This window comes from Gavialis gangeticus, unplaced genomic scaffold (assembly GCF_001723915.1).
Source record: "Gavialis gangeticus isolate Ggan-Ray unplaced genomic scaffold, GavGan_comp1, whole genome shotgun sequence".
NCBI lineage: Eukaryota > Metazoa > Chordata > Crocodylia > Gavialidae > Gavialis > Gavialis gangeticus.
In genome coordinates, this window is record NW_017728996.1 from 52,854,763 (window position 1) to 52,870,660 (window position 15,898).

A 15,898-nucleotide genomic window follows, 5' to 3' on the forward strand; every position below is an offset into this window, starting at 1 on the left:
TTTTTTTTTTTTTTTTTTTTTTTTTTAAACTTCTCTAGTAGCAGGACTACAGGCTGCTTTGGTCTAACCTCAAATCTGGAACACCCACCACTTACCATGGGGGTTGCAGAGTGCTTTTTTCTTTGCAGTCAAGCCTCCGGATCTCCCCGCCTCTGCCCTTTCTACCCCTCAGCGGTGTGTCAAGGGACCCCTTAAAGATGGGTGTTGGATCACGACTGGATCAAGATCAAGCTGCACTGGCTGCAGTAACTTCTTCCCCAGCCAGTGCATCCAAGAGATGGCCTGGGGCTTCTGTGTGGCCTTCCTGGGATCTGCTGGATTCACCAGAGGACCCATTCAGTATTGAAAGGGAAGCCAGGCTTCATAGGCAAGCAGCAGGTAAATGGAGGCTTGGGTCATGTTGGTGTCAGATGACTGGACCTCCATGGTGTACCTTGGACCCCATCCCCCTCTTGTGAGCTGGGAGGAGAGCACTCTTACACAGGTGGATAGTGTTGGGAAGGTGGGAGTATGGCTCTTTGTCCTGAGCTGCTTGCAGGTACAGGGACTTGCCAGCCTAGTGCTGGTGGAAAAAGGGGCTTGTGTTGAGAACTGGGTGTGATGGGGCATGGCAGCCTGCTTGGAGACCAGGCCAGTTGGGATGAGGTGGAAACTTCATTATTGGGAATGACTCTGCTCTCACACTCCTTTTTTTTTTTTCCTTTTGCCTCTGGCTTTTTAAGCTGTGAATGAGGCAACGTGTACCTGGAGTGGGCAGCTTCCTCCCCGGAACTACAAGAACCCAATCTACTCCTGCAAAGTGTTTTTAGGAGGAGTCCCATGGGATATTACAGAAGGTGAGTGGCCTGCAGCCCCTCAAGCACATGGGCAGAAGGATCCTTCACCAGGATCCAGTTTGGAGGCTGCTGTTAAACTCTGATCCCCAGGAGAGAGGTTTTCCCACCTGTCACATTGTAGGTGGCACTGCAAGTTTTGCAGAAGTGGTGTAATAGTTTGTGGGTGCTCAAGCATCTGCTTGCATCTAAGCAAAAGGGGTAGGGATCAGCTGAATACCAGGTTCAGTACGTGGCTTGGTAACTTGCAATAACTGGACCTCCAAAGGGGTTGGAGTAGGAGAGGGTCAGAGGGAAATGCCCTTGGATGCCCCTGCAAAAGCAGTCAAAAGCACAGCAAGACACTGGGTTAAGTCAACACTCCTTTAAATAGTGAGTCTTTGATGCATTAACTTGCTCAAACATGCTGAAAACTCCTGTGTACGACCAGCACTGCTGAAAGCTGTAGAATGGCCAATATACTTACTGAAGTACTTGCTTTAAACTAGCTGCTTGTTGCAGGGACCCTGACCCAGCAGCCTTGGCTGAGACATGGCTCCACTCAGTTGGCCTTGTTTAGGGTGGGTTGATCATGCAGCACTGGGCTGTAGGGGAACATGGCGAAGGTTCCTGCTGGCTCAGTTTCTTTCTTTCTCTTTTTCTTTGTGTAGCGGGACTGATCAACACCTTCCGTGTATTTGGCTCACTGAGTGTGGAGTGGCCTGGTAAGGATGGCAAACACCCCCGCTGCCCTCCCAAAGGTAATATGCCTAAAGGTAATAGCGACATGGTAGGATTACTTTTTTCCCATGTTATGTTACAGCACTGCTGGGATAGCACAGCTGCATGTTGGTGACTGGATGGGACAGTGCACTGTAGGGTAAACATTCAACTCTCTCACTTGGGTTAGTACAAAGGGAGCACATCTCTTCTCTCAATATCTAAACTACTCTTAATCTGTCCAGCGCAAGGCACCCATCCATAGATGTGGAACATCTCTGTCCATAACTAGTCTGGTGCTTCTTGAGTTTTGGCAACCCAGCCTCTGGGCAAGCCAAAGGAGACTTCTGCTCAGGCATAGTTGCCAACATAAGCCTCCTGAGCAGTGAATACAGCATGCATGGACTTGGTACTTTTCATGGCAAACAGTCTCTGGGTATCGGGGAACTGAACTGCCCCGTGGAATCTCTTCTTATGTGCGATTGGAGTAGTTATAGGTACCTTTAGTCTGCGTTAGGGATTTAATGATCTTCCTGGGTTCAAAGTACTATTGCTACTCAAAGCTTCTATGTTGTCTTGAGTCTGGGTTGATGCACAAGAGCTGTAAAGCAGAAGATAATGCTCCCACAAGCTGTGGGGTGACCAAGATAGTTATACCGAGCACCTATGATAGTTTCATAGGCTAGATTTCTCTGCCGCTTCACACTATTTGGTGACAAAGTGAATTCCACTTTATGGGAGTAGCTTCCTGAGTAAGGGACAGGCTGGAAGGGGACAGCCTTGTGGCAGAAGTATGGCTCTAGGGATGAAGTAGTCTGGCCTCTTCCCACCTCAGCCAGATGTACTATAAGCAGTACGACAGTCATTGCATAGTAGCCTCTGCCTTAGACTAATAGTGTTACCTTGCCACACAAAGATGCTGTTGTGTAAACCTGCTGTAGTAAGGTCAGAATATTATAGGAATAAAACGATTATGTCTAATAAGATAAAACCATTGAGGCAAGACTGCAAAATGGGTATGCTTTAAATGCTTTGACAGCCTGTTCCAGCAAGTTTTTTTTTGTTGTTTTTTGTGTGCGCTGGGGTTGGGTGTGAATTCACTCTTGTAGGCCCTACTACTCTGATCTCATTTCTTTTCCCCCAAAAAGGTTATGTGTACCTGGTGTTTGAGTTGGAGAAGTCTGTGCGTGCTCTGCTTCAGGCTTGCTCTCAAGACCTGCTGAGTCCTGATGGCCTTAGTGAATACTACTTCAAGATGTCTAGTCGCAGGATGCGCTGTAAGGAGGTTAGTTGACTTGTCAGCATTTTCTAGTCACTTTGGATCAAACAACAGGGTACTGCAAAGCTTGTTGTGTAGAACCATTTACTTCACCAGAAGCTGCCACTGACCTTTGTCAGAGGAACAGTCCCTTTGGAGACTGAAACTGTAGTGGCCTAGGGAAGGAGCATTCCAAGCCTGCATGTTTCCTTGCACAGATCACTTGCTTCAAGCCCAGGCTGGTCACCTTCCACACCAGCTGGGCCTACAGCAGAAATCCTGCACTCCCTACTCAAAACCCTAAACTATCCACTGCTGCTTCCTCAACTGCATAGTTCTTAAGTCCTAAAAAGAATTCATGGCTGGCTGGAGAAAGGTCTGCTTGGAAGAGGGAAGGAGCCTCTCTGCAGTTGCTCTGATCCAGGGAAGTGATACTTGAATATTCAGCTGACAAAGCAGCAGTAGGATCCATAGGAGCTAGTTCTTCCCTAGCTTTAAGCTCTCTTCTTCTGCAGTGGAGTTCAGTGCAAGCAGTAGGCTTTGAATTTCTCTGCAGCCTACTCCTGTGACACCAAGGATCAAATCCCCAGATTGTATCTTCTGCTTGATTGCTTTGGCATTGGGAACTCCCAAGGCGTGCCTTGTGGATTTGCTGTGGAATTTTGCCCTTGGAGTAACTAATCTGTTTACCACGTACAACATCGTGACAAGCAACTACATTTCAAGGAAGTGAGGGTTATGTTTCTATGCTCTTCAGTGGTCTGACATACCACCTTCATGCATGGTGACGGGCTGGGATCTCTGAGTTTTCCTGAGCTCTCGTGCCTAGTCTGACTACAGAATGAATACTGCAGATAGAGGCACCACCTTTGTTAAAGCTGTCAGTATGGGGGGAATCTGTTGTAGACTGAAGGGGGGGTGATTTTTGGGTACCTGCCTTGTACCTTTTGGCATCCCCCCCAAGATGATAAACCATCTGTAACCAAAGGGTAAGTGCAGCTGCAGCATTAGTCTGAGCTGAATCTCAATTCCTTATCTAGACAGGAACCAACTGATTGTGCTCCAGACAACATGCCTGGTGTCTGGCAGTTGGCAGCTCTTTCATGCCTGGTGATTTAGCTCTGGCAGCAGCTTCCTCTCCTCAGAGTACCATATCAGTAGTCTTGCAGATGGACTCTCCTGTCAGACTCAGCAGTGGGTGGGATGTCGCATTGATATTGCCAACAATAGGCCTCTGTGTATGGCAGTGTCCAGTTGGGCAGTAAATATAGGTGTACACAGAACATGAAATCTGTTTTTGCCCAGACTGATTCCTGATGCTCAGCCTAAGAGGCCTGTTGCTTTTGATTTCCAGTTTAGACTTGAAGCCAGGAAGGGGCCACTCGGGATAAATTTGTGCTGATCTTGGAGCATGGGACTGTCTTTAGGTACACGGGTGGGTGTAGATCTAGGTGTGCAGCTCTGCAGTTCCAGGGGGGACAGGGAGGGGAGTAGGATCTTTAGGATGCTTGCATCTTCCCTAAGTGGTGTCTTTTCCCTGGTGTGGGAACAAGAGAGCAGTAGTGGACAGAGGCCACACAGAGAGCTTCCTGCACTCAATTCTTTGCCCATCAGGGCCTAGAAGTTGGACAGGCCCTCGGCATGACCAGGCTTTGAGCTGGCTAGAACTGCATATGGCTGGAGTTCAGTGTTTTGTGTGGAAGATGCAGAGAGTAGCATTGCCCTGGGTCCTTCACTGTTGTATTGCTCATGAATAATTGACTTCCTGCTCATGGGTCCAGGTGCAGGTGATCCCATGGGTCCTGGCAGATAGCAACTTTGTGCGAAGCCCATCACAGCGGCTCGATCCCGGGAAGACTGTCTTTGTGGGGGCTCTGCATGGAATGCTGAATGCAGAGGCCCTGGCAGCAATCATGAATGACCTGTTTGGAGGGGTGGTCTATGCTGGCATTGACACGGACAAGCACAAGTATCCAATTGGTGAGTGTCGGTGCCCTGATGGCTCTTGCATGGGTTGTGGGGGTGGAATGCAGAAGAGGGTGCAAAATCTTTTGGGACTGCATGTTAAACAGATGTACAGGATGTGGCTTGTGCTGTTTATGCCAGGGCCAGGCCTGCACTATATAGCAATAACACAGGGTGCTTCCAGCCCCTGATGGGACAGCATCAGGAGTGGGTGAGTGCCACATTGTGCCGTGAGGGGAGTGGACAAAGGTGGACCATTCTGCACTGAAGAGCAGACATCTGGACAGGTCTGGTCCAACACATTCCAGTCCATAAGAACCTTGTGGAGGTACTATGGTAGAGCTGGGGGAGATCCTCACAGATCATCCAACTTGGAGACCCAGCCACAATAGCAGCTCTGAGCAGTCCCACCCTGCTAAGAAGGGGTCTCCTGTCACTTTGTGTGCCTCTCTGCTTCTGCATCTGAAAGGACAGAGGATGTGGTCATTTGTGTGTGACCCAGATTGCCAAGACGGAGTGACTGGTTCTTGGTCAACCTCTATCTGGCCCAATCAGGGTAACTTGCCTCTTGCAGTGCTGAAAGCAGTTATCTGCAGCCTCCCAAAAATGCATTTCTTCGTGCTGACCCAAAAAATATTCCAGGGGTTTGTTGCCAGTTTACAGATTGTGGGGGTAGATCCAGACTGGCAAGTCACTGGCAACCGGGTCTTACAACATGCTCTGTGATTTTCACCAGTCTTCTTCAGCAGCTCCCTTGATGCAGGATAACAGACATGGAACCAAATTAAGTCTAAAACTGTAGTATGCAATTCCTAAATGCAGCACTGGGACAGCTGTCTTCCCTTCTGCTGAAGCACTTGCTGGGATACTGCTTTCCCTGGCTTCAGGGAAAAGAGCTGTAGGGCAGGAGTTGGAGACCAGAAGGGAGGCCTGCATTTTGCTTCATTTTTCTCTGAATGCTAGAGCCTGGCTGAGTCTGCTGGCAGGATATTATTTCTAGCTTGCTCTGGTTGCAGCAGCCTGGGAAGGGAAGAACAGAGTGCTACACCAGAGAAACAGTCTGGTCTTAAGCTGTTTGAGGCTTCTTAGCACTGGATGTTTCCCATCCATGGGAGAAAAACACCATTTGCATGGCAGTTCCTACATGCCGAAACATCCTTTGTCCAAAAGTGGGCTTGACCCACTGATTTACCTCTTTGCACCTGGAAGCAGTGCCCTGTGTCAGAAGGTGAAGTGGTGAATAACATCTTTTGAAGTATGACAAGGTCCCTGTGCTATGTCGTCTTGCTTCTGCCACTGCTCCAGGACAAGGCAAACTAAGAATGAGTGGCAGTGAAATCCTTCATCCCTTTTTGGCAGAAGAAGTCATTGTTCTCATGCTAGAGTATCCTCATGCTGGGTTTTTGAGGTACCTTTTTTGGGAGTCTGGTATTGCAAGGTCAGCTGTCTTTTTCTTTCCAGGAGCAGGCAGGTTAAAATGAGTAGTTGAAGTGATTTTTTTGCTGCTCTTACAGCCAGCAACAAAAGTAGTTGACAAGTGTCACTTAGCTGGGGAAGAGTTGTTTTGGTTTTGATTGCCACATTTAAACCATTGAAAGTCTTGAGCTCTGGGGGAGGTTAGCAGGATGCGAAAGCCTAAGCAAAAGGCAAATCTCTCCAGTGCTCAGCAGGTTTGAGGGAAGGGTGGAACTTTTTTTAAAAAGCCACCATTTTTTGTTTGTGGTTTTTTTTTTTTTTCCTCCGAGCATCAGGCATGTTCAGGCAGTATGAGGTTGCAGAGCGCAAACTTGAGACTTCGTTCTCCTTCTGACTGTGTACCTGGCTTCTCTGGAGCAGGCCTGATTTTTTGGTTCTTGCATCTGATCTGATTGGAGGGCCGTCATACAGTTAGCTGTACCCCTTAATTCAGATGCGTAGCCCTGACAACTGTCTGAATTAGTGCAAAGTGAATCCAAGATCTCGGCTTTTTACAGGCAGTGATAATCTTGGGGCAGAACGGTCACTTCTCTTGTCATGCAGCTTATTGGGCATCAGTACATGAATTCTGCTTGTTGGTCATCCCAGCTTAATACATGTCTCTGTCTGTGTGTCTGTGTCGAAGTTTTTTTTTCCCTTCCCTCACCTCTGTGCCCTGGCAAAGATGCAGGAGGCTTGTAGAAATCCTGCCTTGCCTCAGATTTTCCGATGAGTAGGATCCTATGTCTGGTGCTGGAACACCACTGTGGTGCAAATCCAACTGTAACAGATCTTATCAACACTGCCTGAATTCCCTGTCTCTGGACTAGATCCACAGATCCAGGGCCAACCCCTAAATATGTGTAGTGTCCAGAGTAGAGATGGAAAAACTAGCGTCTGGAGAACCCTTAGGTTTAGCATGCTGGAATTGGCCATGTGTTGCAGTAAGAGACATTGGTTGGTGTCTGATTTTATAGTAAGTGCTGTCTGTGAAGTTAGGTATAAATAATCCAGGCTGGAGGGACCTTCAAGTGGTAGGACAATCTTCCTGACTACCAGTAACAAGTCTGGTTCTGCCCCAAGCTTTAAGCAGGCTGCAGCACCTGGTGTAACTGCTCTGGGCTCTTATTATTCTAAGAATGGACAAGTTCTAAGTACGCATAGTTGAATTTTTTTTCTGTAGCTTAAAGCTTGGCTGGAAGCTGACACTCCAGGAGCACTGCTGACTGGTAATGGAGATGCTAAGACTTCATTGTGTGAGAGGCTTAAAGCCACTGAGCTGTTCAGTTCCACACTGTTTTCAGGGGTGAAGGGGGTTGTGGCCATCTCTGTATCCAAAGAAAATTCTAGTGACAGCAATTCTAGCCCAGTGATTCTCAACCAGGGTGCCTCCATTCTTTTAAGGGTGATGTGGGATGCTGCTTAGTGTTAGCAGGGTTAGGTGTGCAAACATGATGTGCAAGACTAAACTCAGAGTTTGTGCATAGGAATCCATAGTGCTAAAACAGGCTGCCCTGTTGTAGACTTTGTCTTCTTTTCAAAAGAAGAATTGCTGTTACTTTTCTGCGATCAAAAAAAGAGGGAAAACCTAGAGCTGGCACTTTTTTTCTTCCAAAGGGTTCTTTGAGTGTAAGGAGATTGAAAACCACTGCTCTAGTCCCTCCTCTCTCCTCGCTTGGAGTGCGTTACTTTTGTTTGCAGGGAAAGGGGGAGGTTGCCTAGTCACTCCTGACCCTGACACGGCATCTTCTTTTAAAATCATTCTAAAGCTCACAGCTCCAGGTGGATCCCATCAAGCAAGAACATCCCAGCAGCTTGTCCTTGCTCCAGGGGCAGCAGAAAGCCTGTTCTGCAACACATAGCTTTAAATACCTCTTGTTCTGTGCTGTCATATGCCTGATGGGTGTGGGAGGAGGGAGGTACAACCATAAGGCACTGGATGTAATCTCCCAGCAGAATGTTTGCTGCCTGCCTTAGTGCCAGCTGGATGAGGCCAGCCTGCTACACCAAGTCCTCCAACCAGAAATGAGCCCAGGGCTGCAGGAGGTCTTGGTGGTTCAGGGCCAGTGGGATGTGGCTGTTGGCTCTGCACAGGTTCCCTTCTGTCTGTTGCCTTAATGGAGCTGGCTTCTTTCAGGATCTGGCCGTGTTACCTTTAACAACCAGCGCAGTTACCTGAAGGCAGTGAGTGCTGCATTCGTGGAGATCAAAACCACCAAGTTTACAAAGAAGGTGAGTGGTGGTGTTGGGGAAAGGCTCTCTGAGAACTGCCCAGAGCTGATTCTGCCATGGCACATGGTACTAAGTTTCTGCCCTTTTGAATACCACTGCCCGAGCACCATACCCATGTTGCAGCTGCCTGTGCCCTGTTGCAGGTCCTCCTGTTGGCAGGGAAGACTCAAGGGAGCAAACCCAGCTGTGTGCTGGCAGGGTCACAGCCAGTCGAGTCTCTCCTTTAGACTTAATTTTCTGTCACCTGGTATCTTCCTTTTGATCAGGAGGTCAGCCTGGAGATTCTCACAGGTTCTGTTGATGCCTGTTGGTAGTAGAGGGTAGAAAGTTCAAGAGCAAAGTGCCTTAAGTGCTGGGGTCCATCTCTTGTCCTATGTGACGGCTCTTCACTGGGCCTCGGTGTCCTTCAATCCTGAGAGGAGCTCAGTTGGCAGAACTGTGTGGTCAGCAGACTGCATCCTGAGCAAGAGCTATAGTCTCTGAGTGCAGACTCCAGAAGCTTTGCTAGAACCATCTGCTGCAGCTCCTTTCTGGAGCTGCACTTTCCCTGCAGCTAGTATGTACAGGGAGGGCTGTGGGGAAGCAGTCTGTGCCCAGTGCAAACTCAAGGTTGGGTCAGGGTTATTCAAAGAACTGTTTTGAGACCAGCTTGGAGAGCTCCTAGCTGAAGGTGAGTGGGGGCTGTGCTTCTGCCAGTGCTTGGGGGGGTAGTGGGATTGCAGGTGAAGGAGGAGAGGTTAGAGTGAGTAAATGAGGGGCCATTGCTCCAGAAATGCCTTTTCTGACCACTTCTGAGCAGAAGGAGGTGGTGTCCATGTTCAGTCCGAGGTAATGAGGCAGGGTAGCACCTTTTTTTTTTATAGATCAGTGAGAACCAACCTTTTTGGTAGGTGCCACACACTAAGTCCAGTACGCTGCCCAGGTGCCATTCCATTTCCCTTCCCCTACCTCACCTGCTACTCTGCTTTGTGCTCCCTGCCTTATGTACTGTTGTGGTGCCTGCCTTTTCCCAATCTGCTGTGTGCCCCACACAGACATTGCCTGTATCACTTGTAGTGCGCTGCAGGTTGTGTACTCCTTTCATAGATTAACTGGGTCAGAGAGTGTGAGTTCACATAGGCATCGGATACTAGCATCTGCCAAGTAGGCTTTTGCTTACGAATGCTCATGCTTCTCTGCACAAGTAAGGGCAGAGGCTCCTTTGAACTCTTTTATCCACTCCTCTTAGCGCTATGTCCTAGCAGCATAGATCCAGGATTGCTGGGAAGGGACCAAATTACCCTGCAGTTGGAAGACAATTGCATGCTCTGCTCCTCACTGGGATTATACCTGTCCTGAGGATACTGGGACAAAGGGGGCAGGAAGGGGTTCTCCTGGGACAGCTGCTAGTTGTCACACCATGGGTTGTTCAGACAAATTAGGTCAGGGTTAACTCTGCTACCATGGTGCAACCTGCACAGTGAACTGCAGGACCTGCCCCTTGTGCTTCTGGGGTGTGAGGTAGCCCCCACTGTCCTGTAGGTTCCTTCCACAGCCTTCAGTCCTCCTCCTTCCCCTTGAACCTGATCATCTGTTATTGGTACAGGACTAGGTCTGTCATCCCTGTCCTGCTTCCACCCCACAACCCCAAAAAAAGCTGCTTAGCAGGGGAGGGGACCCTCTCACTTGTGTACCAGGGGCAGCAGTTCCACAGCTGGCTTCAACTGGCCAGTGCTCATGGGGGAGTTAGTTCTCTGTGGGAGCTGCAGCCAAACTGTAGACTACTGCCCTGGGTGATCTGTCTGCTTCCTGGGCTGCTCAAGGCATGTGCAGGCAACCCTTCTCTGGGGCTTGCTGACTTGGAGCCCCGCTATCAGCCTTAAACAGGAGCTGGTAGCCCAACATTGCTGATCTCCCACCATACTGCTGCAGCACGCTTCATAGGTGCTCTCTTGTGCTCTTCACTTAATCTCTGGGGCCTGTGGACAGTCTGGGAGCTTGGTGACTTGGGCAGGGTCTCTGAGCAGCTTGTTTCCTGCAGGGGTTGAGTGTTCTCCCAGCAACATGGACTGCATGAGACCAGCCCCTGGCTCTGGTGGACAGTGAAGAGGCTGTCTCCACTTGGTTCATCAAGTAGTGATGTCTCTGCTGTCTTGGGATGCTGCCCTTAACAAACAGGCTGCAAGTGAAGTGAACGCTATCCTGGTCTTCCTCCCTCAGTTTCACAGGCCCACATACCTGGATGATACTGGTGGGAAGAGACCATCTTCACACCCATATGAGACTCCAGGAGCTCAGTTTACCCAAGTATCTGGAAGTCCAGCCATGTCTGGATCCCTCCCTCCTGTTATAAGAGATACCTTGGCTTGGACAGCTGATCCATTGCCTCATTGCTGTCAGGCCTCTCTTTAGGTTTGGTGTTCATGATTAGGTCAGGGCAAGGACTTCTCAGGGTATAGCTTGCTAACCTGAAGCTGCTTTTTAGTTGAACTGCAAACTTGGCCAGTAACTTGAGTAGAATAAAAACTAAGGCATAACTGGGGAATCTCAGTGCTCTGTTCAGATAGTTCTGAGATGAATCCCTTTGACTACTTAGAGTAGCAAGGAGGCCTTGGCTCAGTTTGCAGTGTGGGACACGCCTTTTTTGACCAGGAGGCCAGTGGTTAGGGTGCTTACCTCAGCGGTGGGACACCTGTGTCCCAGACATACCCTGTTCCTGACGTGCTGGTACAGAACAAAGGGTGGGTCAAGTTCTCTGCATCTCTGGCAAAGGGAGTACAGACTGCTTCACTTTTGCTTTAACTTGCTGGGTGCTTTCCACCTAAAATTGTTCAGCAGGGAACAACCCCGTAGTTACCTGGACCCTATGACTTCCAGAAAGTAGTAAGCTGGCTTCTGTCTGCAACTGTACCTTGGACTGTCGCAGAGGACTTGACCTCCTACCTCAGGTCCCATCCTGTCCCCCCTCTGCCCCCTGTACTCCCAAACTTCTGAGCTGGTCAGGACGGGAAGGGGGAAGAGTTGGACTGAAGCTACCTGTAGCCCCAGGGGACCTGCCAAGCTAATCTTCCTATGATGTGCCTCACTTCCCACAGGCATGGCATAACACAGCTGTATCCTACAGCAATCTGCAGAGGTGCTGATACAGCTAGGCAGAGACGGGCTAGAGCCACCTTTCTCCTGAGTTCCCTGGTGTCCTGGCATTGGTCAAATGGTGACTCTTCTTGTTCCCACACAGGTTCAGATTGATCCATACCTGGAAGATTCCATGTGTCAAGTGTGTAGTTCTCAGCCGGGGCCTTTCTTCTGCAGAGACCAGGTAGTGCATTCATGGAGATTATTGCCTTCCCTTTCCCTGGCTTTCTTGCTTTGAATCTAGTCACAGCAAGTCTCATGTGCAGCATCTCCTGGACAAGTGGAGCAGGCTCTGCCAACTAGCAGTTGCTTTGCAATAGACCAGCAGAGCATCTCCTCGAGGGCACCCACATGGCACTGAGAGCTCGTTCACAGAATGTGTTGCCACTTGGGAACGTCTCAAGAGTCCAGATCCCTTCCCAGGCTACAGGACTTAACCTTAGCCAGTGCTTAGGGAGAGTGAAAAACTCAGACTTCCCCTTGGGACAGGAAAATAGCTGTATGAAAAGCCCTTGTCTGGCTTCTCCTCCATGCAGAACGGCAGTCCATCGGATGAGTTCCCTGGCACAGAGCAAATGATGCAGGTTCTGTTTTGCTGCAAGATGCCCCAACACGTGACTACCTTGCTTCCCAAATACAGGGAGCAGTTCAGGTCTTCAAGTTGCCATGGACTGCAAACCAGGGCCCTGCAGCCTACTATAGCACTAGGCCAGGTCCCCAAATGACTGCTTCTGCCAAGAAAAGCAGCAGTACTGTGGTGTGGAGTGCAGGGGCCAGTCTGTGATGTGGCCGTGCTCTGAAAACCCTTCAGTGGCTGCATGAGACGCTTGCCTTGTGTAGTGGTGGAAACACTTTGGCCTGGCAAACTCCTGCTTGCCCCTAAACTTGGGGTGAGCAGCACACTAGCCCATGCCTTGAAAGAGTAGCCTTCCTGCTTCTGGGAGAGAGAATTCACCTTCACAAAACTCCACTAAGCCACACAGGGATTTTAAAGCTCCCCTTGATCCTGGGTAGAGTACTGTTGCAGTAGATAAGTAATTTAAACAGTCACTGAGTTTATGGGGACTGTTGCAGAGGCTAAAACACTTCATGGTCCACTGACTCTGAAGATTGGTCTTAAACATTAATGCCAGTAATATTGTGATTGCTCAAATCAAACCTAGCCAGCACTGCACATTGCAACAAGTGTCCTGGCCAATGTACTCTAGGCCATAGTCCTGGACCAACAGAGATTCTAAAAGCAAGACTGATTATGGATGATTTTTTTTTTCTAAGCAGGATTCAGGTAAACCATACATACCTGACTTTGAGGAGGCTCCCTGCCCCTCCCCCATAGTCTATACATGGAAAACTAATAAAACTGTTATGCTTTTCCACTTCTAGAATCTAATTATTGGAGGGTTGGCTTAGTTTTGTTTTCCACCCCTTCCTACTCTGCTGCAGCAGGGAGAGCAGTAGCAGGGGCAGGCAGTAGGGGAGTCGAGTAGCCTGAGCCTGTCCCCACTCCTGCCACTTACCCACTGACTCTGGCTCCACTCCATGGGAGCTCATACTTTCATAGTTAGGGGCTGGAAGGGATCTTTACAGATCATTGGGTCTAGCCCCCTTCACATGGATAGGAAAGACTGCTGGGATCAAATAACCCCAGCAAAATGGGCGTCAAGATGCTTTTGAATATAGCCAGGGTGGGTGACTACCACCTCTGGGGGGAGCCTGTTCCAAACCCTCAGCACTCAGCTTGTAAAGAAGTTTTTCCTTACTTCTAGTCTGAAGCAATCTTCAACCAGCTTGTGCTCATAGTTGCTCTGGCCCCAGCAGTAACACAGCAGCTGTGGTGGCGGTGGCTGGTCCATCTGGACTCCAGAGGCTGCAGAGGTTCAACCCTGGCCCTGGGTTGGGACCACAGCCTGCTTTTCCACCTGCCTTCCCCCCCCAGTCTTGTACTGAAATCCAAGATGAGGGCCCCACCCATGTTAAATGGGGGTGTCATTTTGGATTTGAGTAAATTATATAAGTAGAAACCTGCTTACAGTCCTCTATTTGAAAGAGGCCTCTGGATGTGCCTAGAGAAAGATGTTCCCTATTCCCAGGGCCTCGTAGCTATCTAATTAGTACTTTGAGCTTGAGGTCTGGTCTTTAGTGACACCAGGGCCACCTTTAGGGAGTTGGGAGACTTCTGGATTCCTGACTGCAGCTAGGATGGCCTTCAAGGGGCAGACTTGATCGTGTAGGTTGCCAGCTTCCTTTGGTCTCGGATATCAGTGTCTGCACCCTCAGGAGACTGCCCGCAACCAGAGCCCACCGGCAGCTTGCAGCGCTCTGTCCCTAATGCCCGTCTCCTCTCCGCAGGTCTGCTTCAAGTACTTCTGTCGCTCCTGCTGGCACTGGCAACATTCCATGGAGGTCCTGCGTCACCACCGCCCGCTGATGCGCAACCAGAAGAACAGAGACTCCAGCTAGAGAGGCGGCCGATGCGCTGGGAGCTGCCGCAGTTGCAGGAGAAAGTTCTTTTGTTAACCTGCCAAGTGGAGAGAGCGCGAGCGTGCCTGCCAGTGCCAGACCCAGAGTGGGAACGCGCTTCCTGAGGACTAATGGGGAAATCTTACATTCACGTTTGCACTTGCTGGTCTTTTCGTTTCTGCACTAATGCACAGTGAATTTTGTCGGGTTTTGTTTGGGGTTTTTTTGAGGGGGGAGGGCCCCTCAAACAATTCTGCAGTTCCCAGACTTTGGTACCTAGTTTGCTGACAAGAAGCAAAAAGGGCCATGTGTTGAGAAGGTGTTTATGCAGATACCTTCACCTAGGTTTTTTATTTATTAAAGGCGCTTTTTTACATTCCTTGCAATACTGATGGTAATAATACAGGTCTCATTGGCTCCATTTTTTTGCAGTTGCCATACAGTGCCTTTCCATTCATTTAACCCCCACCTGAACGGCATAAACTGAATGTTCAGCTGGCGTTTTTTACTGTAACAACAAGGAGACTTTGCTCTTCATTTAAACCAAATCATATTTCATATTTTACGCTCGAGGGTTTTTACCAGTTCCTTTTTACACTCTTAAAACAGTTTTTAAGTAGTTTGAAACGAGAGATTTTTCTTTCCTGGCAGCTTCTAACATTATTGCAATTTGTGTCTGGGGGCTGCTGGTTAGAAGAAATGTTCCACAGTTGTAAATCAAGGGGTTTGCAACAAGAAAAAGGACAGGATTTTTTGGATTTGAAACTGGACCGGATAAACTATCTCTGAGCTGCTGTATATAGTTTTAAATAGTTTGTTGCACTTTTTTAAGTTGCACTTACGGGGGGTTGATAGAGGTTTTTAATCACAAAGTCACAGGACTTAATTTTTCTTTTTGTAACTAGCTAAAAAAGGGCTGCGTTTTGGTGGGCAGACGAAGGTTCATATGAGCCCTTTCTCTTAGAGGGGACGAGTACCTTTTCCCTTTTTTCCTTTTTTTTGGTTTTTGTTTTAAATATATAAAGCAACAGTGCAGTCAACTGAAATGCTGCTGGGATTTGAGATTTTTTTTTTTAACTTTTCCCCTCTATTGGAAGCTGTGTGCCAAAGAACCAGTGTCATAATTTTTTTTCCCTTTTTCCTGCTGAGCTGATGTTGCATTGTTGCATATCCCAGCTGCTCTTTGTGGGTTTTTTTTGTGAAGCTGTGTGTGAAGTCTCTACCTCATTGTAGTATATGCAGGCAAGACTGCACTCTCCTACTGATGCGTGGAGTAAGCTGTGGTGTAGTTTTTGGCACATAATAAACACGTTGCAGCAGTTTTTGGTCTGTCTTTTTCAATTTTTGTAATGGGAGGGAGAGATGGGAAGAAGTCCTCTGGGGAATGCTGATTCCCTGTTCAGCAGTTGTAAACAAGCCCTGGGTTCCTGTGCTTGTAGCACAGTTCTGCCACTTTCCCTATGCTGGCATAATTTAAAGTAGGACAAAAAATCCCAGAATAGATGCCCTTCTGCAGTTCTAAATGTTCACACTGGGATTGCTTATTCTGGTTTGATGCTATGTAAGCTGTACCACCCTGATGGGTCTTATGGGCATACTGGTGCCTGGGTGCTAGGCTTTTTACTTGAACTGCATGTAAAAAGCCCAGGCCTTTAATAGGGCACAGCCCCTTCCTGAGGGTGCTGACTTCTCCTAACTAAAAGGAGAAGCTTTTTACCTGGCTTGGCAGACTGAACAACTCCCTTGGCTAAGGGTCAGTCCCTGCTGTAGTTACAGGTGTACATGGAATGATCTTCTTCTCCCTGATGCTTTTAACTAAATCCTTGCCTGCGGAAGGTATTAACTCAGTAGCAGAATCTCTCTGGTTCCTACTGCCTGGCAC

At 48.7% G+C, this 15,898-nt stretch overlaps 1 protein-coding gene across 4 annotated transcripts in view; it reads left to right on the forward strand.

Annotated features, from left to right (window-relative positions):
* Nucleotides 1-15,338, forward strand: part of CPEB1 (cytoplasmic polyadenylation element binding protein 1) — a 78,783-nt gene extending 63,445 nt beyond the window's left edge. For 3 of the 4 annotated variants that reach the window (XM_019504524.1, XM_019504526.1, XM_019504527.1), the window contains exons 4-11: nucleotides 129-378; nucleotides 723-836; nucleotides 1,484-1,588; nucleotides 2,681-2,817; nucleotides 4,572-4,770; nucleotides 8,348-8,442; nucleotides 11,660-11,740; nucleotides 13,906-15,338. In XM_019504524.1, coding sequence (XP_019360069.1) covers nucleotides 129-378; nucleotides 723-836; nucleotides 1,484-1,588; nucleotides 2,681-2,817; nucleotides 4,572-4,770; nucleotides 8,348-8,442; nucleotides 11,660-11,740; nucleotides 13,906-14,016 — 1,092 coding nt within the window. In that variant the 3' untranslated portion in view covers nucleotides 14,017-15,338. The remainder of the gene's footprint in view (nucleotides 1-128; nucleotides 379-722; nucleotides 837-1,483; nucleotides 1,589-2,680; nucleotides 2,818-4,571; nucleotides 4,771-8,347; nucleotides 8,443-11,659; nucleotides 11,741-13,905) is intronic. The other variant, XM_019504525.1, reaches the window with a different exon arrangement.
* The last annotated feature ends 560 nt before the right edge of the window (nucleotides 15,339-15,898 follow it).